Source organism: Salarias fasciatus, chromosome 13 (assembly GCF_902148845.1).
Source record: "Salarias fasciatus chromosome 13, fSalaFa1.1, whole genome shotgun sequence".
Classification (NCBI taxonomy): Eukaryota; Metazoa; Chordata; class Actinopteri; order Blenniiformes; family Blenniidae; genus Salarias; species Salarias fasciatus.
In genome coordinates, this window is record NC_043757.1 from 9,900,011 (window position 1) to 9,926,247 (window position 26,237).

At 45.3% G+C, this 26,237-nt stretch overlaps 1 protein-coding gene across 1 annotated transcript in view; it reads right to left on the reverse strand.

Annotated features, from left to right (window-relative positions):
* Positions 1 to 709: 709 nt before the first annotated feature.
* Positions 710 to 26,237, reverse strand: part of LOC115399730 (homeobox protein Meis1) — a 74,527-nt gene continuing 48,999 nt past the window's right edge. Inside the window, exons 4-8 of the mRNA XM_030107271.1 lie at positions 25,971 to 26,047; positions 10,301 to 10,359; positions 7,933 to 8,022; positions 6,952 to 7,049; positions 710 to 2,166 (exon numbers count right to left, since the gene is read on the reverse strand). Coding sequence (XP_029963131.1) covers positions 6,991 to 7,049; positions 7,933 to 8,022; positions 10,301 to 10,359; positions 25,971 to 26,047 — 285 coding nt within the window. The 3' untranslated portion in view covers positions 710 to 2,166; positions 6,952 to 6,990. The remainder of the gene's footprint in view (positions 2,167 to 6,951; positions 7,050 to 7,932; positions 8,023 to 10,300; positions 10,360 to 25,970; positions 26,048 to 26,237) is intronic.

The window sequence follows — 26,237 nt, forward strand, 5'->3', positions numbered from 1 at the left end:
CTTCAATGGCCATTTGTTGACATGTAAACAAGTTTGTGGCTAATTAAGCTTTAAAACATCCCACGTGGGGCCATTCTGCTTCCGTCCAAACGATCAGGTAACGCTGTTTATATGTCATATCTGTGCACACGAATATACTCTGAGACTAGTTAGGACTTTTGTTATTTGAACAAAGTATTTATTTACAACACAGATGTACATATATACCCTTCAAAGAAAAAGCATAAGAAACATGACTTGTCTTCAAAGGAATCTTAAAGATGTGCGTAATACATGTTTGAAGCAATGGATAATGGAAGCATTGATAGCACACACACACACACACACACACACACACACACACACACACTTTTTACATTCTCTCCTGTCTGTTGATCAGCATTACATCATCTGGTCAAACTAAAATAAATGAAATGTGTTGTAAATGGTGTTTTCCCATGGCTGCAGCCTCCCCTGTTATCAGGCCACATTAAGCTATGAGGGGAGGAGAATCCTTTGGCCATGCCAGTGCTCGGCCATGTGACATAAAACACTTCAATAAGACACTGGAATAGACTTTCAGAGGCCCCTCAGCCACACACACACACACACACACACACACACACACACACACACACACACACAGACAAAAAACAGGAAACAACATGTTTGTGGTTGTAGTCTTGTAGTTTCCCATCCACAGTGATTTTTGTGTGTCATCTTTGTTTAATTGTTAGCCATGTTGACATCTAGATTGAGTGTCGGCTCTCCAGTAGATAGTGAATTAAAAAAGTGGAAAATAAGGATAGTACCAAATGTATTTTTTTTTTTTTTTTATGTCCAAACTATTTCCTTTAAGAAACTTAGCTTGAGGTTTGTGTGTTTGGAGTTTTCAAAAAACTTGATCTGACATAGCCAGATCTCCCAATAAGTAAATAAAACTTTGCACCAGTATTGGGAGTGTTTAATGAAACGATATGAACGCACGAAACATGAGCAAAGTTGGAGTTACAAGGTGCAGACAAAGCAACAGAGACGCAATCGCAGCCACAACCAGCAGGTACTTGAGGGGGCTGGTTGTACTGAATGATCGAAAAAGAAAAGGATATTTGAGGAAACCGTCACACTCACTTTTAAACCCCCCCGCCCCAAAAAAGGCCTGCGAGAAATGACTGACTGATAGAATTGTTCATTTATTCACTTTCTTCTTTTAAAAATGCATTGTGATTCAATGGAGGGAGGGGCAAGAGGTCAATTCTGATGGAGAGATGGCACGCACGCACACACACACGCACACGCACGCACGCATACACACGCAGACACACACACACACACACACACACACACACACACAGTGTGGAAAGAAACCAGAAAAAAAGAGAAAAAAGTTCACATCCTTTTTTTAAAAAAAATCTATTAGAAACAACATAATATGCAGAACAATACAATAGCATTTACAATACTTAAATTCCCAGTTCTTGTGAGAGTCCAGCGTAATTTTACAACAGTATACAGTATATTTTCTTTCTCCACTTGCCTCCCAAACTAGGGGTTGATATAGTTATACTTTTAATTTCTTTTCTCTCGCGTTCCCTCCTTCCAGCTTTCAATCCGCTATATTTTTTAAAGGGCACCTGTTTTGCTTTGTTAGTGTCCTGACACATACAGACATTGGCTTCTCTTTGGTCCAATCCCATCGTCCCAAAGAGTGGAGTGCTCCTCGCAGGAAGTCTCTTTTGCTTTGCCAGAGAGTCGAGATTAAATCATCAGGTGCCACATTCACCAAAGGTACAGGCAAATGACCCACTGTGTCTCTCGTGTGTCATCTATGCTCGCAATCACAATCACGTTGACGGAGGAATCCATGTGATCCTTGTGGGCAGCTGCAAGGGCGGAGGATTCATGTGCCCACCAGAGGAGGCGCGGGAGTCTGTCGGGACGTCGGGTCATCCGGCTCAGGCGGAGCTCGATATTCTGCACGTCGCCTCTGCTGGAAACACGGCCGAGGGTTCGTACGCAGCCACGGAGGGACTCTGTGTCGCAGATGTTAGCCGAATAGAATGTCGCAAGGTCTTCGAGGTAAGCAGAAGGGTTTGCTGATGGTTGTTGTCGGAAAGTCAGGAAGTCCCGTTCCCAAGCTCCACAGGCCACTGTTAGAGACGCGGTCCTCTGGTTTGCCCTGCAGGTCTGAAAAAAAGAGTGATCCGATTGATTAAGCAGTGATCAATTATGCATGGGCAATAACTATAATGGACTATTCTAATGAGACAGTATCACTGTTGTTCAGTGTGGATGCTAAACTTCACAAACGTCTTCTTTAAAGTCCACTGACCAGTGATTTAGTGCACCAATGGCCTTATTTTTGTTCGACTCATGGAAGTGGACTGAATTTTAAAACTCCTTCACATGTGCAAATATCAATAACACCTTGTAAATGCCATTACATTCCGAGCAAGTTAACGTGCCGCCTGTACCACAGGGGCAAATTCAACTGCAACAAAAAATAATTGAACGACTTAGATGTCATTAATCATTCAGTAAATGCAACAATAGATCGCAATAGACTTGAGGAGGCACACTCTCGTATTACAGTTCTCAGGCTGATGGCGTATGAACATGGTCGGACCGGCTGATAAGACCCTGAAGCAGCCGAGGAGGCCACTGCAAACACGACACAGTGGTAATCAGGGTCAGAACGCAGAGCAAAGCCTGCCCTTCAGAAAACACCGTGTGGACGTACGAGGAAGACAGAGAGCCAGCATTGGAAGGTTTAGTGAGTTAATCCTACACCCTCAGTAATGCTGCTTTAACAGTAGGAGAGGACTTAAAGACCAAACACACATGATCGACTTGAAGTGATACAGAGGTCCGCTGCTTAACATTTTCTGGGTAATCTGTTTAAAAGGACTTCAGTCTTGAGTCAGCCTTTGACTTATCATGTGGTTGTTTGGAATTAACATCTAGTGGAAAACAAGTACACAAAGAAATATTTTTTGCTTTATGTAATGAACAAGATGTGTTTTTGTAACAAACCAACGAATCTTAACCTGAAGCCTGCGATCAAAGCTGAGCCTGCAGTGCATCACGTGAAGGAACCCATCTTTACCCTCTTCGCTCTCTACATTCCTCTCTTTAAAGCTAACAATAGCCGTCATCTATCTCTGCAGTCGGACAGTCACCACCGAGGGCCCACGGCCATTGTTGTCAAAACCAAAGAGGAGAGGTGAGGCTCTTATGGCCGCCCGTCACCTGAGAGCGCCCGGGGCCCGTCCACGTGTTCGCCACAGACACAAGAGGGGCCGCTAAAGACGGCACAAAGGCGGGCAGGGAAAAGGACAAGGAGGAGCATGGGGGAGGAGGACAATGGAGGAGTAAACGCAAGGGCCCTCGTTTGTTATTTGTCTCATCCATCAGCTTTCACCTGGGAGACTGAAGTGAAAGGGAGCGACTCGGGCGAGAGGACAGCCGGTTCTCCTTAGGTTAGGCTGGCTTAGCTAATTTAGCCTGTGTGTATGGCACGCAAACACACAGCCGTGAAATGCTATCACTTAATCAAAGCTCAGAAATCATCATCGGAGCGAAACAACTAAACGTCACACTTTTTGCCAAGAATCACAGAAAATGAGCCAAAATGAAAAGCAATAACCAGTCCACTAATCTGTGGATTTGTGACTCGGGGCTGTTAACGAGAACGTCCTGATTACGGAAGTAAATCCATGTCAAGGGTCTAATAAATGCTATGCGTGCTTGAAAGAGCACACATTGCTAATAAGGTTTTTCACTTAATAAACCAATCAATACATTGAGCTGTAAGCCTCATTTCTGAGACTCTGAGGGGGATTCCAGTGGGGCCAAATCAACAGGGACACATATTCACATGGACAATACGAGGGGGCACAAAATCCCCTTTGGGACCTGTTTTTTTTTTTTTTTTTTTTTTCTCCTCTCGTGTTCGTTAATAGCAGAAGTTCATCCAGCAGAAAAAGAAGTTGAAGGTGGGGGGTGACAGTGGGAGGGTTTGTGGCAGTCGGGGTTGAGGGACGGGATCTTGACCCCTCAGCAGAAGGTTAACAAATTTGTGCTTAATGATTGGAGCAATGAATCCCGGGACAAAGGGTCTCCAGCCGAGGCTGGCAGCAAAGGGGTTACAGGCAGCGCTCAGTCAAGCGTTGTGTCCGACATTTTGGGAAAAACTCCTCATGGGCAAGGCCAGAAAAAAAAAAAAATTCCATACGCTCAGCGGCATAATTAATTCTTCCACCCTGTGATGACTATTGTCCTAAAACTGAAAATTACAGTTTTCAGGGGCCGCCCCTGGCTAATTTTCTGGACGGAGGGGAAAGCAGGAGAGAGGAAGAAGGGAAAGGGGGTAAGGGTCATCCGGGAGTCACTGTGGTCGCTATCAAAGGCTCAGCTCCCTTCTGCTTCAGTTGCTGGGCTTCATCTCTGCTGACAGGTGTATTGTTTCGCAAGGGGATATAAGCTCTGTAATCATCATTGGGTGGAAAGCATAACGCTCTTCACTAAGCAGGACTAATTGGCTTTAGTTTTAACTAATGTTGCAGTGTGACTGCTAGGCACACCTTCTGTATCAAGGCTCAGTGCTCCCCAGCACAATAACCGCTCAATTTAGCCCCGTGGTAACAAAATCTCAACTCCGCTAATGAAAACTGCTTATAAAATATAATGAACCTGTGCGCTCTTAATCAAATAGGATCCCCCCCTTCACGTAATAACCTATTAATTTAATTGGTCATGAAAGAATATAACACATCACTTACATTTAATTGACCTAGAAAGAAAAGTGGCGATATCAGACAAGCTAGCAGCTAGCATCCGCCGTCTGATAGAGCTGTAAAGAGACGACCGGCACTGAAGAAGACTAGACATATTTCTGTCACCATCCCTCTCCCGGCTTCTCTCTTTTCCCCTCCCTCCTTCTTTCTTCCTTCCTCCTTTTAGTCCGTCTACCCCTCCCTCTTGTCATTTACTCTTCCCTCGCTTGCCATCTCTTCATCCGCCCCTCCCTCTTTCCGTCTACCTCCCTCCCTCCCTCCCTCTCTCTCTCTCTTTCTTCTGTCTTTTCCCCTCCTCTGTCTGCTCATCTTCTCTGCGCTTTGCCCGTCTCGCAGAGGATTCCTCTGGTGGCCCAATTACGAGATTCAGCAGGCAAATTGAGGCTGTTTAAAGCAAGGTCTGCTGGGAAGGCTAGCAGCTGCTGGAAAGAGGCTGCTTGGACACGGAGAACCAGCCCTCGTGTTTACACACTCGCACGTAAACAGAGACGCACACATGTCTCACTCTGTAGCGCAGCCGTCCTGTTACCGCGTCCCGCCGCGTTCCCAACCTGAAAGATGGCATTCGACGCAAGATCCTCCGTCTTTGTTTCACTTGTGGACATTTGTGGCGGAAACAAGGGTGGCATATATTTTCACGATTGGCACTCACACATGCACGCGCATTGTGTGGAGGGTTAATGGTCTCTATTTTTGTAAACTGAATAAGTCAAATCCATTGGTCACACCTCTGGTGATGGCATATTTAATTTGGATCTAGTCAATTAGGCCCAGCTAAGCTCCATACCCTGCTGGCTACCTCCTCCATTTTGCACTAGTTTGTGTCCCCTCCCTGTGCCAGGAGTAATCCTATTACTATACACACACATGCACATACACACACATGCACGGTTACAGAGATACGCACATATGTACACATGCGCACCCTCCTTGCATCAGCACATGCGAGCATTTCACATATAGATGCCTGTGTATGGTATACATGTAATCATAAAGGTATACACACAGGTGCACGCACATACACACCAAACAATGGTGTTTGAATACAATTGGACCCATAGCCACTTTATACACACTGTGACAACACCAAGCCTGTATACATCCAGAATTATGTGGGAGTCTGTTTGGCCCTGGGGCGAGAGAGAGGGAAGGAAAGGGAGAGAGAGAGAGAGAGAGAGAGGGAGGGAGGGGGGAGATGAGGTGAGAGGAAGGGAAAGAAAGTGTATGTGAGAGAAAGAGGGAGAGAGAGGCAGAGAATGGTAAACAGAAAAAAAAAGGTGTTGTGTGAAAGACACAGAGGAGGAACATTGAAAGTGAGACAAACCACAAAGAGCGTGAGACAGCACGAGCTCTAGAAAGAAAGAAAGAGAGTGGAGTGGAGGGGAGGGGAGGGGGAGAAGGGGGGTTCTCCTCTAGCTGGTTAGTGTGTGTATTAATGTGGCTCATGCATCAACAGCAACCCGGCAGATTTATGACACTTAAGGGGCGCTCACTTCTCTCTCGCTCTCCTTGCACCACCAACGACTGCTTACATTTTTGCCAATCAGTCTGTTGCCATAGCAACGTCCTACCTGCCCCCCCCCCCCAGTGCCTCACCCTGCTTCGCCAGCCACCCCCCTGTCCCGACCCATCCCTGCCTTCCTCCCTCCTCATCGCTCCTCTCCTCATTTCTCCCCTCTTCTGCCCGATTAAAAAAAAAAAAATGTGATTTCAACTCAGGAACTTGCTCGTCAGCGTCAGCCTGATATACTTTTCAGTTTACTGAGAATCAGTCATGTTATTATTATTATTTTTTTGGTTTGTCGGAGAGTTTATTTTCTTGCTTCAAAATAAGTGCCGCAGATCCTGGGTATGTGACAGGGAAGCAGTGTGCACGCACACACACAAAGAGTTACAAGGTTGTGATCAAAGGCTCTTATCACCAGACCGAGGGTGGGAGAGTTAGACAGAGAGTAACAGAGAAAAATCAGCCTGGGAAGAACAAGAGCCTGTTTGTAACATAAACCCATTTATCTCCAGAAATATTCATTTTGGGGAGTTTCCTTCAGTCAAACAAGAATCTCCAACATCGAAAACTCTCATAATTATATTATTCAATAAAGTAAGAAAAATATGTAGAAACAGATCTACGTCTCCCTGCCGTTTCAAGCTCAAAACGGTGCAAATGTGTACTTACATCCTCCTTTGTGTTGTGATTGGCACGACTGGGGTTGGGCTACATGTAGTGCCACTGACCTTCCATGCCCATGTTCATGCCCATCCCACCCATCGGTCCTGGAAAACACAGAAACGGGAGAATTAAAGGCAAAGAGTTCATTATTCATAAACAATAAAATTCCAGTTGTAGTATTTTGATATGAAAATGGCATCTATCTATATGGACAATTTATAATAAAAGCATTTACAAACTGAAACACAGAGTTGTAGCATTCTTTTTATTTCTTCCACAGTGAAACTAATTTGACAGGCAGCAGAGCGGCAGAGCACAGTGGAACCGGCAGGGCGAGATGTGGTGTGAAGGTGGAGAGGCGGGGTGAGGGGTGGTTAAGTAGCCTGCCAGTTTATCCAAACCTGCTGACTTTGAGTGGAGGGTGAGATAGGGTTAGAGTCTTGAGAGAATCCCACAAAACAGGGGATAGAGGAGGAGGAGAGGAGCTTAAGGACAAACTCTGGGATTAGACCTGATGGCGTGAGAGAGGCAGGGGGAGAGAGAGAGAGAGAGAGAGAGGGAGCAGGAGAGGAGTGGGAGTCAGGGAGGAGAGGGTTGTGTAATGTGATTGACCACACCTGTTCTGGTGGGTGTATTCGGGGAGCAGGGAGGTAAGCAGTGAGTGTACTTTGTGTATTTATCGCCGTGTTTGAGGGTAAACACGCTGCACATGTTACACCTAAACCACTACAAAGCAATCATATAAACCCGAATTAAGCGTTCCTGTGTAAGAAATGCGAGTAGCATTCACCGGCATGTCAGATCATGTATGAAACACACTGTAAACTGGAAGATTAGGAAAGGAAAGCAAAGAGGTCAAGAAAGGAGATGTGTGTGCTTGACTCAAGAAGACAAAGGCGTGAAAATGAGCTAACAGCAGCAAGCAAAGAAAAGATGGGAAGAGCGAGGGAGGAAAGAAAAGGGACAGACACGCAGAGAAAGCCTTACCAGGTGGTCTGATTCCCATGTGCTGCTGGCCGTCCATGACGAAGCCCCCCATCGGCTGGCCATCTGGATTGTAGGGAGCTCCTTGACTTACTGTGGATGGAGGGTAAGACGGGGAGGGAGGGATAGAGGGATTGGAGGGAGGGAACAGAGTGGTCAATTAGTGCTTTTAATTAAGGCTCAGTGGCCGAAGCGGGATCATCTGTTGGCTGGTGCACGCACACGAAGCCGCCGTTGTCTCTCAACGTCATTCTGCTCAGTGTCTCTGCAGCCGGCTCTCCGCCGTAAGCCGCTGGTAGACTTTAATGCGTCTAAATGCTCTAATAGGGATCGGACTGAGAGCTCCACACACACACGATGGTGCTCCTGAGACGCACGAGGACTTTTGTTTTAAAACGACGTCCGAGCCATCTGGAAGAGGTGTCAACAGTTGATTACTGAAGTGACCATTCAACCCGACGTGTCGGCAGAGCTGTGATATTTTGCTTCATAACACAAGGTTGCCTTGCTTCAGGCTTTCTGACACTTTAATACAGATTGTTGATCACGCTTTGTCCATTTAATTTGAGTGGCACGCAGTTAGACTCCAGTCTGCAAGGTTACTTTATGGTTTAAAATATCAAATCAGATGAAGTAGTATAAAAGATGGTTGAATGGGTCTGTGCATTCTTCCATTTTTCTGCATTTCTATATTCACCCCAAAAATTGGTTGTCATCAGTATTTATGAGGTTTCCATTCCAGAACTGTGTGGTTTTAAGTGACATTTGTACAGCAAAACAAGGGAACAGATATGCTTTAAAGCAGAGGTGTTTCATGTATTTCAGCTGAGGCACCACACACAAACTCCATGGCTTCATAAATCCCCTTTGTGCCGGTGCAAAATGAATATATTCACATCTGAAACACTCTGATACCAAGGAACTCGTGCAAATGTAAATTATTTTAATCTTGCCAGCTAAAAATGAGCTTCCACTTTAGCATCTTGCTGGAATTGACTGTCCAGTTCCGGATCTCAGTGTTCTGGTTTGTGTATTGATCTTATAAAATAAGAAAAGAAAAAAAAAAGCAATCTCCAGTTACTTCAATTCAAAGTTATTTTGTCTTTTGTAGTTTTTAACTTGGGACTCAACCCTCTGCTGGGCTGGTTGTGTCCTATGGGTTATACGTCTGATATCTCTGCTTTAAAGCATCGAGCATCTTTCTCATCAAACAAGCAACACTTTAAAAGTAAACTCCAGACAGGATATATTTTTCTTTAAAAATCGGCAATTCATAGTTGCATTGAATACTTGAAGGCTTTTATCCAATCCCCGCCACCTCAGTGGCTCCGCTGCTTTTGCATTAGAGCTGCAATATTTTTAGCGATCAATGTATAATTGCACACATGATCAAAGAAAAACGAACTCCATACCAAAGCTGTGATCATTTTCCCTTTATGGGAACAATAAGTCATTCTTGCTGAATGGCTTCAGAAGCCGGTACTACCTAAACGCTCGGTCTAATAAATACTACCTCTAACTGAGCAGCGACGATAAGTGAAACCTGATAGGGTTCCTATTTTTTCGCTGGCCTCCATTGTTCTCGCTCTCATAGAAATCCACTTACCTTCGATTTAGGCTGTTTCGGGGTCAGTCAAGCAAAAGCAGGACCTCGGCCCCACTGAATGCCTTTGAACTTTACTGCGCCCCTAATGCCACCCTGACCTTTGACCCCTATTACAGGTAATAAAGTTTACGGCAGTCCAAACCAAGCCATGCACCAGGGGGACCGCTCACTCGCTCCCCTTGCTCCCTGAAACAGCCGCAAATAGGGTTGAGGGAGGGTGTTTAAAGGAGTGAGGGGGGGCGGTGGGTAAAAACAGGTCTGGAGCCAAAAAGCCAAACAACGGTCAACCCAAAAAAAGAAACGGGCGTAGTTGTCTCCATGTTATGGTTTAAGACTGGGAGGAGGGACTGTTTTTTTTCCTTTTTGCCTGGTGGGTAAGAAAGGGGGAGGCACGGGTTAGGGGGAAACTTTACTGAGAACACAGCTAGTCCAGTTTACATGATAAGAAGAAGAAAAAAAAAAAAAGAAGCCACTCATAAATATACCCAATTTCAGTGAAATCACTGCGTTTTATAATTAATAAATAGAGAATTTCCACAACAAATTGCATGTCAACACTGATTAATAGTTGCAGTTAATGTTAAAATTTGGCTCTTGTTTTTAGTAGTCAGGCACGACCGCCGAGGGAAAGTCCCTGACAGTTTGGGGCATTCCAAGAACGGGGGGCATCAGTCCTGTATTTACCAGCTGAGGGGCCTCCGGGTGCATGGAGTGTGGACGGCTTTCGCCTGCGCGACTGGACTACAGTAACTATAGGAGACTTGCCTGCACGGTTTGACTGGTCGATCATGGGCTGCACTATTCTCCTCCTTGCGTTAATGAACCTGTAGAAGATGCAGAGATAGGAGGATGCAGAGGGGAAAGGAGGGAGAGAAGAAGGAAGGAGAAAGCACAAAAAAAAAAAAAAAGATTGTTAGTGCACTTCTCAAAAGAGACATCAAGAAAAAATGCTGACTAATATCTTAAAAATCTTGGCACACAGCGCAAAAACAGACACATTGCCAAACCATCCTCTTTCCCCTGACGAACCATAGCAGTGACATGAAGCAATTGTTCCCCTATAATCAAACCGGAGTCCTGGTGAAGCCTCAATAGAGCAACAGCGAAAGTCACATCTTAACAACTTAATAGCCGAGGTATTTGTGTTTGAAAACGCACAACTTCATGACTTGTACAAACTTGCGCAGCGCCGCCGTACGCACAGTCACACTGAACACTGGGGTCTTTGTGGGGCGAGGCTCAGCCGGGATTTTCTCTCTCCCCGTTTGAAACGTTTGAGCCCATCTCACTGTGTTGGAGGTGTTCCACCTCGCGTCGAGCCCAGATTGCTGACTGTTTAACACTCTTGGCTCCAAACATGTCGGTGTTGGTCGCGCTGCTGACAGGAACATGTCACGTTGCCACCGGTGTGAGGCATTGTTTTGGGCGATACGCTGCTAAGACAGGTGACCATGTGTTATTCTGTGACAGCAGGAGCTTTTATTAGTGTGTGTGTGAGTGTGTGTGTTTTCACAGGAGCAAGACTCTGTTCGGGTAGCCTCGCAGTAACCTCTTTACTCCGTGACCTCCTATAAAAGCGCACAGTCAGGCTATTTATTGTGTGTGCGCACGTTCTCGCGCTCACTCACACACACATGCACACACATACAGACACACGGACACACACACGGGCAGATACCTTCACATTGACTTTTATTATTTTGTATAGACTGACTAAATTTAAACAAAGCTACTAATCGAAACCTTAAAACTTGTTTTCAGAAAATAAAAGATTATTTTGCTGATGTGGACTGTGCACGCACATACACACATGCATACACACGGGTGTGCACAGACACTGGTTTTACATGCCTTTAAGGGACATTGCATTGACTTACATTCATTTCCTGAAGACATTTCTGAACTTGGCCATAAATACTACTGAACTAACTCCAGCCTGAGCGCTTTCTAGGGGCTCTTACTGCATATGTAGAAACTGATAATGTCAGCCCTAAAATGTTGTTAAAGAAAGTATTTCTATGCCTCAAAGCTGTGAAGTCAGGATAGAAATCACACACTGTTCCAGGGCAAGTGTTCAAACACATCTTTTAAAAAGTGTCATAAAACTGACCGACGTCACACTTATTTCACCATTTATTTTTTTGAAATTCTCCAAATGGGCCTCAGTCTTTCAGCATATACACTATTGAATGCCACTGCCACTAAGTGGGAATGGGAGATGCAATGGTCTTCGTGCTATACTAAGGAATAATACAGAAATAACACCTATATCAAAAAATCGGCACACCCATAATACCTATTTCCTTGTATTTATACAGATTTACAGTTGTTGGTCTGGAAAAATGACAAAGAAATGCACAAGTTACCCAACATGGCGTCTTCTACGATGAAGGGTGAACAAACATAACTTAACTCAAGCCTTGAATTACATCTTCACGCTAAAAACGTCATGATTTTCCTCATGGAAACTCAATTTCTGTCCCTGTGAGGACAAAGAGTCGTCATATTGTGTGTGAAGTGATCCCCACAACAGTGATTAACGTGCACGCACACACACACACACACACGCACACACACAGTCTCAGTCCCTCTTCCACTCCTGCATTCATTCACGCCCTTGCACACACTCACATAGGCGGTGCTCTGGCCTTGGTCAGCCTAACCCCTTGTGAAATGACCCTTTGACCTGTAATGACCCCAAGGAGAGAGGGCTCTTGGGGCTTCTGACTTGATTTATGTGTTCCTGCTGTTGCCCCACCGGACACTTCTATTTCATCTCTGAAAGGGGAGTATTAGCTGAACTTTAAGGAAACAATGGTCGGGCTGCACTTCTGAAGCTGGAAAACAGAGCGTTTAAAAGCTCCGGGGAGGGAGGAACAGAAACAAAAGGACACTAGCAAGCTGCATCAATTTGACCCTTAATCACCAAATGGAGCTTTCCTGCCGTCATCTATTTAATATGCCTTCTTCATAACAGATTTATGGTGTGCCTACTTTTTTTTTTTTTTTTTTTTTTCTGCGTGCATTACATTTCGAAGATGGAGCTGCAAGAAAATGAAGAGACGGAGGGTGGCAGAGACAGATAGCACAATGAATCGAGAATGGTTGCAAGACTAATTGTTTCCATACGTTGTTTTTCTGTAATTTTTGTTTTTTTAGTTTGTAAGCCGCTTTGGAATCATCATTCATTATTTGACAGGAAGCTTTTTGTGAGGCGAAACAAGCTGCAAAAAAATGGGAATTCGGTGAGGATCACTTGAGTGTTTGAGCTCGGGGCTTTGGCAGGTTTGTTCCGTATTTGTTACAATAAAGTTTGCTGAATTGGAATTTCGGGGGGGGGGGGGGGGGGGCAGAAAGAAAATAGAAAGAACGAGCGAGCGAGGAATGCAAGAATCCACTGACATGGCAGAGCACCGTCAAATGAGGGAACGTCTGGAGTTTTATCACCAACACCCCCTCCCCTCCCCTCCCTTCCTCCCCTGTTACCCTGTTTTGCTGGGGGAGATATGTGAGGGAGGGGCGATGGATGGAGGAAGGAGAGAGAGAGAGAGAGAGAGAGAGAGAGAGAGAGAGAGAGAGAGAGGGAGAGGGGGCACGGAAGGCTGAGGAGGCCTGAGCATTCCTCCAACTCTCCTCTGCTCTCCGAGTCCTCTACAGAAGGACGAGGTCAACCTGAGGCCAGCGCTGGCTAACTGTTGACCTCTCTTTCTCCTCACCTCCTGCCTCCCATCTCTCCAAGCCCATGTTCTTCCTCTCCCACTTTTCTTTCCTTCCTCTTCACTCTTGTCCTGTAAAACATGGGTCCCTCTATCTCGCTCAAAAACATGCGCTGATGCAACAAAGAAGGTTGTTCGGTCAATCGCTGTGCGCTCTTTAGGGAGACTGTCATATGTAGTTTGTACAATTCCTGCTTATGAGTGACGTTAATACAGAAAAATTCATATTTTTTTCTCTGAAGGGATTGAAAAATATGTGTTGATGAAGTATTAATCCTGTTAGCAGTGCTGAGCACTGCCCCTTCAAAAAGAACAAGTATCTCTGCCTTTCTCTGGGTCTGTTTCCTTCTCCTGTTCACCCCCTCCCTTATCACTCCCTCCCCGTATGGTGGAAACTGGCAGTCCACCTCCCAGTAACGAATCTACAGTCTGACCCCCGAGCCCGCCCCCCCTCCTCCCAAAAACTCTCGCCGGTTTCCTGTCCCTGTCGTCCCCATATCTGAGGCCAGATGCACCATGGGGGCTGGAACAAAGGATAAAATGCCTCTCATAATAGCAGCCAGGGGAATGGAGCGATGGTGAGTGAGAGAATGGGAGGGAAGAGTGAGAGAGAGGGGGAAGAGAGAGAGAGAAAAAAAAAGCAAGGGGCTCTGGTCTGCAGACCAGACACTCTTGCTGTGACCGTTAATAAGCTGACAGAGAGAAAGACTGTGAGAGGGAGAGGTTGGAGTGAGGGAGATGGAGATGGGGGGGGGGGGGGGGGGGGGGGGGGGGGGGGGGGAGAAGGAGGGGAATCCAGATCCAGGATATAAGAAAAGGAGAAAACTCGAAGAGATTTAAAGAGCGATGGAGGGACAGAAGGGGAGAGAGGAGAAAAGCGAAGTGGGGCTTCACCTTTTCACGACCCCTGGGTGCTATAGGGCCAGTGTTTATGGCCTGTTCATTCCCCTGCCTCCCATCACAACACAATGAGCGGCACTATTCACTCCACTCCATGCAACAATAGCTGGGTTATTTTGGCGTGACACACCACTGGTGGTGTGCCTAAAGTTGGGCAGAAAAGCACCGAAAGACATGGAGAATGAAGGAACACAAGTGTAGTTTAAAAAAAAAAAAAGTGAGAGAGAGAGCGAGAGAGAGAGAGAGAAAGAGAAAGGCCTTGTGAAGTTCAGGGAATCCAACATGGCTTCAGCCCAGTGTGAGGTGTGATCTGGAATCCCAGCAGGGGAACACATGTTGGACATATGCGTGCACCCATGATACAGTGGATCAAAAACCACGTCGGCCTGCGCGCTCCGCCGCAACTTGAAGGCGTTAAAGTCATGTAAGGAGACCGAGCCGGTTACATTCTTCATCACTTTGTTCGATGGATTTCTCCTTCTGAGATTGCTAATGTCTAGATTAATTCCGCAGCCCCTCTCCCTCCTTCACTGGAAAAAGTGGAACTGATTGCGACGGCGTCTGCCAAGCCCTTGCTAATGTCCTATTCTCATTACACCCGGGACACACACACACACACACATACACAGACATACTAAGCCAAGTCAGATGCACACAGGTGTACACGAAGCGCACGTGAAATGCCCAATTAAAAGCAAGAAATTGTCTTTTTCATCAGCTGCCTTTGTTGCGTGACCAATTAGGGGATAATTTAATAACGAGCGGTGGAAAGATGCAGATTGGATATACAAAAGGTTACTCTGCAAGCTCATTGATTTAAATTCATGTGGAGTTCTCAATATCTGTGGCACACATACTCACACATGCACATCTCCTGAGCGTACCGCCCATATTATATTAGTAATGTGAGACACACTGAAACACGCAAAGGCACACATTCGTATACGCACACGTCCTTGGCACTCACTACCAATATTACATTAGTAATCTGAGAGAATTTACACACACACACACACACATACACACCACATTTACACACTACTGGATATTTCAGCATCACCTACATTCACTGGGCCTTGGTGGTGTATTTCTGCACACGCCGACATAGGTTTCCATGCATATTCAAATCTGAGAGTTGCTTAAAATAACCGTGCAGCCACACACTCCTCCTGGCTGCCAATCAATGTGATTTAAAAGCACTGAAAAGGAATCGTGCTCCGACGGGCAGAGCCATGCAGCCTATCATCAGGTTGTCACTGCGTGGCCAGCATCGATTGTCTGCTCTGCAACCACAATTAACGCCTGGCCCATATATCCTCCCCGCACACTGCTGACACCCGTGCAGACGCATATGCTTTAATACCAAGATCACAAATGTGTGTTCTTTGCATAATTACTACGCAAGGGAAAAAAAGAAACACGCTTATGCACTTCAGCAAGTGCTGTCTGCGAGTCATCAGGTAAATTATACTGCACTGTGCGGCCCATTCCCATTCCTCAGTCACACATTCATCCCAGTATAACTTTATTATCCCGTCCTGTGTCCCAGCACATTTCCATCTTCCTAAGTAATTAGTTACTTTATTATAGAGCTCACATATTCTCTTATGCACAGCTGGGGGTCACAAAGCATTCGTGTGCTTGTGCCGGCGCAGTGTATGTGTGTGTATGTTATGTATTAGAGCGCACTTCATGCGGGTGTGTGAGGGAACGGCAGTTATGAGTTTCTCTCTTTAGTCTCCTCAGTTGAAGAGTTAACCCATAAATCACCTCCTTCTCATTTCTTCACACGTCTCCCTCCCTCCCTCGTTTCTTTGCTCTCCTCAATGGTGTCACTCCCAGGTCAGATGGCGCGATTAGATGATTCAGACTGACTTAAATAAACCAACACAGCCATTTGCATCCCTGTGCAACACAAACACACACACTCCTATGACACACACGCATGCACACATTTTGCCCACAAATCCACAAAAGAAATGGAACAGTGTCGAACAATGAACACAAAACTAATGCAAACATGAGTCACTGGTTTTCCCATTGGCTTTCACCATATTGAAATCGCTTTTATAGAGTTTGCATGGTCTGTAAACAGGCCAGTGCTGCTTAAACAGCTTAGCTGTGTTCTCTGTACAAAGCACTATTGACATTTCTTTTGTATTTCCATGATGGAAAATGTTATGCGATGACGACAGTGGATGTAAAAGAATAAGGAAACATTTTCGAAAAAAGCTTTCCAATATTTTACTGCCTCAGTGTAAAAATGTCATATTCTAATCGTCCTTGTTAGACTGTAAAGGGTCAGGGAGTTTCAGCTGCTGCGTTGAGCCTACAAACTCAATATTGAGCCTGGAAACTACATTGTTCTTAATTTCTCTAAGCTGCTCCCAACAAGTACAAACAGCTACCAGCGAACACACAGTAACAAAGTGGACACGTCGGCGCGGCAAGCGCTCACTTGTCAGCAAGGAACATCGTACTCGCTGCTTTCCCAAAAGCTGCTAGGCCCTTTGAAACTGCTGCAAATAACTATACATCATACATGCTTTGCATGCAGAGCATGCAACCAGATCATAGTGGTGACTGCGTGCAGCAGCCAGCCTCCTCTGACAGGAAGAAAACTGATATGCATTACAAATGTTGGCTATTTGCATGTAACTCCGGGGTTAGTTGTGTCACTGCAGACATAAACACACACGCTTGTTTGCACGTGCGCCAACATATGAAGACAATGTGGAACACACACGACACAGTACAGTTGAGGTGAGGTCACGATGGAGCTACGCGACACGGTGTGGCTGCAGCCAGCCTCCTATGAGACAAGGGGCCTGTGTTTTTGAGTCAGCACAACGTACACGTCTTTACTGGCAGGCGGATCGCTCCTGAAACATCTCCAACTGCATGCACAGCTATGCCCAGACACACCCACTGACACACAGACGCATGTAGTACATGCAGGTCTGCTGATCCAGCTCCTAATAACATGAGGAGGGATTAGCAGGATCCAGTGCCACATATGGAGGGAAACTTAAGAAAACAGTGTGAAATTTAAAAGGAGCTTTAGACTGAGAACAGCCAAGGGGTCACTTAATCCCCATTACTGCACACACATAAATGGGAGTATGTACACATGCACACACGCACGCGTACACACACACACACAAGCTGCACTACCCAAGAGCCCAGTGTCCATTAAAAGAGCCATGAATCTACCACTAAAGCTGGTTTTACAGAGTGGAGCAACAGGCTGGGTGACACGCACAGCGGAGAAGAGCTCAGTGTGTGTCTGTATGTGTGTGTCTCTGTGTGTGTCCATGACAACAAGGTGCCTCTCAGCCTCATATGGAGGAAATGTCGGCCACTTGAAAAACATATATGAACTCATTGGCTCTGACTGAGTTGGCTTTGCAACACTCATTGACTTCTAAATAGGACTTGCCAAAAGGCAAAGTATACGCGGTGGGTGGGGGGAGAGCGGGACAGCGGCGAGAGAGAGAGAGGGAGGGAGAGAGAGGAAAGCAGTTCATAAGCTCGAAAGACAGAAAACAAGGATTAAAAGAGTGAATTTCGGACATCAGGTATGTGACTGGAGCTGTCACGTGACCCCAGTCACTCTCCTTTATCTCCGTTCCTGCTTCCCTTCACACACATTCACACAGTCTTGGACTGAGGCAGGCAGTCATCCATCAATGCCACAGAGAGGGCATGGCTGGAAGCCCGGCTTTACCCAGAAACAACATGGCTGTCCACTCCACAAACACAACGCTGGACGGAGCCTGCGTCCTTTTAGCCTTCGGGCTCGGAGTGAAATGTGTGCGAGTCTCTGCGTGTTGCTCTGTGCACGTGTGAAAGCTCTGTCAGCAGTGCGCCACTTGGGCATGTGTGTGTGTGATTTGGTTTTAGAGGCAGGTTTTCAAATATATTTGTTTAAAAAAATATACACAAACCTGACACCACTAAAAAAAAAAAAAAACGAGTTTGGACACGGATGACCACAGTGTCACACAGAGCCAGCATTGCTGACAGGGCTTGCAGTGGCCACTGTTGTGAACAAGAATTGGTTGACCTAAATCCCGCCCTGCCTCCCATACTGCCCGTGTCATATCCTGTCTCTGCGCGTGTCACTTCCCCCCGCCGGCTCACAGCGGCCATCGCTGCGGGGATCCCTTCGCCTGCCCAGAAACTAGCCAGTAACATTTTTAGGCAGTGGATGTCCACAGTCAGCGAACGGCAAAAAGAGCAGAAGGGAGAAAAGCAGCCACATCGCGTTTTGTTCTACATATTACTTTAATTATGTCAAATTATTTTTATGTCTAAACACACCATATAGGTTAGGCTTTTTAACAGTTTGCTGTCATTTAAAAAAAACTTCAATTAAAACAACTAATATTCGGGTGTTTAGCAAGCAAATTGCTGATTTAGAAGTATTTCATACTTTCATGGGATCTCTAGCATATCTTAAAATGATGACTTTTGCTTTAGACTTCTCATACTAACATAAATACTGAAGTTCTGAGCATCTTTTCTCTGGAAACCCAAGCTATACCTGACTGATTTATATGCTTCCTTCTTCCTTTACATTGAGTTCTCCAACAACAGAGCCCTCGAGCCAGTCCCAGCTGACTGTGTGAAGGCAGGCTACATCCTGGACACCATGGGACAAACACACACTCAGACACACACTCACAGCTAAATTTAAAATGACCTCAAATGCATGTTTTTTTTTCACTGTCAGCAGAAAACAGAGTACTCACAGAAAATATGGTTTAAAATGAAAAATAATCCTGGTGACATGAACTGTAGCTCCACATACAACTAGAGCAGGTGACATCTGTACAGTGTAACTAGTAACGCAAATTTTGTGTACTTTCTCTTATTTATTTATCTTTTTTAAACAGAAATCCATGACAATTTTATCCAAATTAGCCAATTAGAGACATTTTCCAGCTATAAATTTAGAGCATTTGTGATTTTGACAGCTTTATATTTGCCAATGAATTTACACACACGGCTTGTAATAGAGTTTATTGCTAATTTACTTGAAAAGTCACACAAAAGTGCAGAAAAATATGCCTATTCCAAGTATTTCCATGAATTCCCTATAAAGGTTTAATAAGACATTTTAGGGTTTAGAATAAGGGTCTGATGTCTGAATCAGTCCATCTCATTAATATTGGCAGACCGTCTCCACATGTGTGTCAGCGCCAGAAAACATTCTCATTATATGCTTGATCGACAAATCCTTTACATCGACGCGTCATTTATTTAAACTGCATGAAATCGGAGTTAGTCCTCTGTCTGGTAATTGCAAAAGCTGCCATCCTATTTTCATTTTTTTTTTCTCTGGATATCCACTTTTGGCACAAAACGCTCGCGCCGCGTCCCGCCGATTCACTTCAGAGCTGTGTTTGATCAACACAAGCCAACATCGGCGTGAGAACAACAACTGACTGATGGCGGCGAGTGCGGCGGCGACCATGTGCACTCCGACACAGGTCCCGGCATTCACATTCTGCCGCCCTTTCATGTTTCGGACCCCCTGCCCACCCCCCCCCTGCTCGCCTGCTACAAAAGGAGGTTGAAAAGCAAAAGGAGAGGAGTGGGGGAGAAAAGAGGAGGGAATAAAAAAAAAAAAAAAAAAAAGACAGAGAGAGGGGCGAGTGAAGAGAAATGCAGGTCTGGCCTAAGGCGGCGTGCTGTGATGTAAGAGAAACACAGAGTAAGAGGAAGAAAGAGGGAGGAACGGGAGGAGGAGGGCGTTCGGCGTGGAGTGTGTCTTTGCACATGGACAACTGCGGTACGTGCGCACGAGCGCGCGCGCGCGTGCGTGCACACACGCATTTTGTGTTGACATAACACAGTAAAGACAGGGTTGTGTCTGCACGAGCTGAAGTTTCCTGCAAAGGGCTATTGTTAGAAAACGGACTTCAAACTGCGAGAGGAAAATATTGTTTTTGAAATTATTTTCACATTTTTAACTCACTGTTAAAGTCTGGGGGTGAGGTCACATCGAGAGGGGAGCGTGTGTGTGCGTGTGTGAGTGTGTGTGTGTGTGTGGCATTTTCTGTAATGTCAGGGAGTTTCAGGCTGAAGCAACTTGACAGAGCTGCAGTGTATGAAAGAGGCTTCAGGGCATGGACTGAAACTTGGCTTGCTAATTCCAAAAAAACACACTCACACACATGCACGCACACACGCGCACGCGCGCACACACAATCTCGCAATTCTTTCTGTGAACAAGTTGAAGCATCTCTTTCTCTCTAACCTGTCGAACCTACTGAAACACGCAGCTCATCTCACTCTACCTGTTTGCCTCTCTCACCCTTTCCGTCCCTCCCTGATTACTGAACATGGCCTTCCTTCTTTTTTGTTTTTTTTTTTGTTTTTTGTTATGCAGCTTAGCTCATAGTTTGTGCTTGTGATTGACGTCACTCTGCACTGAAAAGAATTGCTTTGCTTGGATGTGTGAAGATGTGTTTGCAACTTGTGGCAAACCTTCACAAAACAGTTTTTTTTTTTTTAATGATTGCAGTTAATGTTAATTTAATTTATAAAACTTTACAAATCAAATAAATCCCTAGCACATGTGTTACGTGCATTTTCAGGACCCTTAAAACTATGTCGGTCTTTACAGTGAGGCATGAAATGTACAGTTAACTTAAATACGACTGATTTAACGCGCAGGATGATAAAACCGGAACAAAAGTGCTTCCTTTACGTCCACGTTTGCACTCTCTCCTTCACCCACGTTGCTCCACCTAACCCCCCCCCGTCGCTCACTACGCCTCCCTGCCATCCCTCACCTCGTCCCCTCCTGTTCTTCCCTGCGCTCTCAGAAACCCGATAAGCATCACATATGTATGTGCCACGCCGCTCCTTCCTAAGTAGCCTCCACGTCCGTCCACTCTGCCCTTTTAAATACTGCCTCGCTCGCTGCCGTTCCCTTCCCCTCGCTCTCCCCTCTGTCCATGCTTTTAAGACGTTCGTAAAAGGAGGTCTTATTGACAAAACAATTGCTCGGCGGGGCTTAAACACTGCCTTTAAAGGGGTATTATTAAATTGCAGGCAGGAAGGGGAGGGGCCGGCAACAAGGGAAACCTGATGACCTCCCTATCGATTTTTACATCACAGGAGCGTTAGGAGAACTTAGCACAGAGATACTGACTGTATCCAGAGGAGGAGCGAGTAGAGGGAGAACCAAGGACGTTTTCTGAGCACTGAGCTTTCAGCCACTGGTACGACTGTGTGAGCAGGTAAAAGGCTGCTTTGTCCACTGTGATAATACGGCTGCTGATCCACCTGAAGTTGGGTCTATCAACAGTCCATAATCTAATTAATGCTTGGCTTGAGTCTCTACAGATCCATATTTACTCCATATTTATTAAATACAGTAGACAGGCCACATGTGAATAATTGAACATGATTTTATACGACCAAATCGAGTTGATCTGATTCAATTTGCTCTAAGATAATTACAAACTCTGTATTGACTGCCTCACTTCTTGGTAACTGTAGCTATTTTTGAAGATTTGCTTAAACTGTTACTGCAGAGTCGGAGGGTCAAATTGAAAAGTACGTTTTGGTTCAATTTCTTGATGTGTTCTCAATCCATTTTCTATAATGCTTCTTTTAATCCCGTATTACTGGGTGCTGGGCCACCCTGAACCCTCCGCCTGTCCATCACAAGACACACACACACACACACACACACACACACACACACACACACACATTCATCTGAGATTTGAACAGAGGCTTTTCCTGCTGTGAGGCCAGAATGCGAACCACTGCACCAGCATGCCTCTCTGTGCATGTGGAGTTTGCATATTATCCCTGGTACAAACATTTGAGGCTAATTAGTAACTCTAAAATTTCCTGTTGGAGTTAATGTGAGTGTGTGTGTGTGTGTGTGTGTGTGTGTGTGTGTGTGTGTGTGTGTGTGTGGTCTGTCTCAAACTCTTCACAACGCCGAGTTGGATAAAACGATATATACAACGTCTGAAAGAAATTACCATGTATGCATATAATCACCATCCTGGACTGAAAGTCTTTGGACCTTTTCTCAATTTGCCAGTGTTGGCTTGCTTCAAAACTTTTTTTTTTTTAATTTTTTTTTTTTAACTTCCTCACCTGCAACTACTTCAGAAAGTGAACGTCAACAGGACGACAAGGATCCACTGTTAATCCAGAACGTTTACTTCCTGGTCTAACTAAACGGACTTGTATACATTGTTCCAGCAGTTAGCGGCAACAGCGTGCTGATTCAGGCGCTTCGCAGCGTCTGTGTTTGCTCGGAGCGCGGCAACAATGCAGTGTCACACTGAGCGACACGCCGCACCTATGCTGAAAGTGCATGTGCTCCATGTGTGTTTATCTATATGCTGCATGGGCAACTCTGGACGGATGGAAACTGTTTGCTTTTGGTACAGTATGTGTTTACATTCTCTATATATGATTCTGCTGGGTAAATATGAACATGAGCACGTGTGTGTGTGCGTGTGAGCACACACACACATACACACACACACACATGCCTTTTCCATTCAAATTGAGATTCCCTGGTGCTGCGTATTTCTGCCAATAATTCATGAGTGATCTGCGCCCCTTGCCGGCCTTTAGCATTTTTATTTAATCTGCTGAGCCCTACCGCGTGCTCGCTCATCAATAATGCACACCAACATGTGTGTTAACACATCTATGGTGCGTGAGAGAGAAAGAGAAACACACGGGGAGTATATGGGTGTGTGATTACCGATGTGAGGCAAAGACAATGCACATGACGATAAAGAGACCGAGGTTCTGCATGTGTGCGCGGCGCGTGTGTTTGTGTGACGGACCATGCGACGGGGTTCAGCGTTTTATTTGTCAGTCTATGTTTCTGTTTTTTTTTCTTAAATCTCCGCCTGTTGGGACAACAAACACGGCTGACCCACGGTTCATCTGCGGCCATTTGACATGAATTTAACACCGATGGCCTACATGCGACCGTGAAACACACACCCACTAAGTGTTTTATGCTTTCTGAAGTCCTCCTCGCTTTGATTTCACAGTTGGAGAAGTGATTCAGCGCAAGTGAATGCATTAGTGTGTGTGTGTGTGTGTGTGCGTGTGCGTGCGTGCGAGTGTGTGTCAGCGGCTGGACTTTGACGCGCGTGGTAGTTTCTGTGTGCGCGTCTCAATCGCACTGACAAACAGAATCACATCTAGGGAAATTGACTCCACCAAATCAGTGGGTCAGGAGGTAACATCACCGGGGGTTGCTATGGAGACACCCAATGACGGGGCTTCCCAACCAGCACAACAACCCGCCTGCAAAATGGCAGTTTCCCTAACATAACCTCTGAGTGTGTGTGTGTGTGTGCGTGTGTGTGTGTGTGTGTGTCCTTTTCACGTCGACTTCACACCCAGTTTCCTTCTTCTGCTTGCCGTCCTCTCTTTATTTTGGTCAGTTTCTCCACCTTCGCCTCTCTGTCGCCCTCTCATTTTGTGATTTCACTTTATTGTTTTGCTCCCCGATCACCCTGCCATGCTACAGTGTACTGCTCGCTCGCTCAAACAACCGAACCATGCGTGGAAATATGCCTGTGGACAAGTGCGCGCGGGCGCGCACACACACACACACAGACACACACACACACACACACACACACACACTTGTATACAACAAAATGTGAGGGGGCAGCAGGATCCCAGCATGCAGGGTTTAACAGCTAATACCCCTTAGATTAACCACCCCCGGTTCCCCTCTCTTACACACACACAGACACAAACACAACATCTTCCACAAACCAAGATTAACCTCCTACGATTGACACAGTGTGTGTTGGTCTTGCACACACATGCATACACACCTTCAGGGTGTGTTGCTATCCCCCTACCAATAAAAACAACAAACAGAATGAGAGCACACAGTCAGCCTTAAGTGACCAAGCTACTGTTCATGTGACTGTCTATCTGACTCACACTCTCTCTCTCACACACACACACACACACACTCACTCACACACAGCTCGGCTTTATCTCAGCTCTAAGAATTGATCCCCAATGGATTTCAGGGGGGTCACGTGATTTGATAACCTCTACAGGATTCCCTCTGGTCAGGAGGCCTTTTTTTGTCAGGCTGCGTGTGTGTGTGTATGTGTGTGTGTGTCTATTGTTTCTGGCCTGGTATGAAATGAATTCTCCACAGCCTGATATTTCATACCCTAATCTAACGTCTGTCTGTCTCTGAGGTCTCAGATTGAACAATGGCTGGGAATAATGTTAACATCATTAGACTGCTGGTAATGGGGAGTTATCGTGTCTCATCTCTTTCTATCCTTTCTCTCCTTATCTTTCTCTCTTTCTCTTCATCTATTTTTCACTCTGTCTGCCTCTTTAACTCTCTCTTTATTTCTGCTGCTCTTTGCCTTCTCTGCAGTCTCCACTTTCATGCCAATACCTTGCAACTGACTGATACTTTCAAGGATTATTTTAAGGGCCGCTCAGATCAAACACCCTTTGCCCGGGCCTTGCCTCAGTTACCCAGACTCCAGCCCCTTTAATTAGACATGTCTAATAACACTAAGCATGTGCTGATAGCCATCTCTCTGATAAGACTGCGCTGCACAAGGACACAGGGCCCCTTTCTACCTTTTACAGTGTTACCTAAGGTTAAAATGAATAGTTAGCTCGCTCACTTTATGGCCGTGGCCCGTCACACGTGTGCCCAATTAACAGGCCAGTCGCCACTTACAGAGCAGTGATTTGCAAAGGCAGGTTAGCAGAGATGCTCTCTGCTTTCAAGCCCCGCTTGCTAACAAGGACGGCTTTAAATGCTTACCACTTTATGGAAAGTGCTCTAAATACTGCTGGTATACGGTCAGGAGAAAGCCGAGATATTAATTTTTAAAAGACTAACGATTATAATATGCAGCTTGAAGTATTGTGAGTAAAATAACTGCATCTCTTAGTTCTTTTGAAATTGAGCACGTTCCTGTTTCTTGTTTTCCTTTTTAAATGTCTTCGCAGAAGTAATCAAAACATATTTTGCTGAAACTTTTATCATCAATCTATCATCTGCAGCTGTTTTTATCAGAATAAAAGTTGCGTCACGGGGCAAAAAAAGAAATAATCACATACACACACATTGCTTAAAAAACAATGACTCTCGCTTGCAGAATGAAAAACAAAACAGGCAATTTTTGCAGAGAAAGGCCTGCGAGCCAGGACTCAGACCGACGGACGTCCAGCAAGACTAGCTAAGCACTTCAGAATCATGCATCCCTAAACTGCGACTAGCTGTTAACAAACCATCCAAAGAAAAGGCATCTGAACAGGTGCAATCACCGAGTGATTCAAACAAATGTTGCTGACACTTCAAATGTGAGGCTGCAGAAAACTGCAAACTCCAAATAAGTTTGCCGAAGTAAAACACTATCATTAGTCTGAGAGATACCACTCTCGAGGTAATCATTCTTGTATATAACTTGTGCATGTTGAATGATTATATTGGATTTTTTTTTCTTTTTTTTTTTCTTCCAGAGAGCAGTTTGACTCTTAATTAACATAGATGCTCATGTTTGGGCTGAGTTCGGCCGTTGGTTTGGAAAACCACTCCAGGCCATATCTCTTTAGATGGATTGATCTAGGTGAGGATGATTCAGTAAGTGGTGTGCGTGTTCTGTGTGTGTGTGTGTGTGTGTGTGTGTGTGTGTGAGAGAGAGAGAGATGAAAACAGGGGAGGAGTGGAGGCATTAATTCCAATCATTAAGAACTGGGATAGCCTGCGGGGTCGAACCCCTCGAAATCGACTGCATGTAAACTCTAAAATGACTTACCAGTTGTTCACTTGTAGGATGGTGAGGCCTGTGTCTTGTGCCAGCTGTTTCTTCTGTTCTTCTGACGGGTACGGATGCTACGAAAGAGAAAGACAGCGTGTATCAGGGTAAAATAAATAAATAAATAAATAAATAAATAAACACCAAAAAAAAAAAAAGGCTGACCACAAATTGTTTAATGAAGCTTCTTGTTTTTGAAAAAGAGGTTTTGATGTGCCTTTTAGCAGAGAAAGAGACGTTGCGGGGCACAGGTTACACACACACACG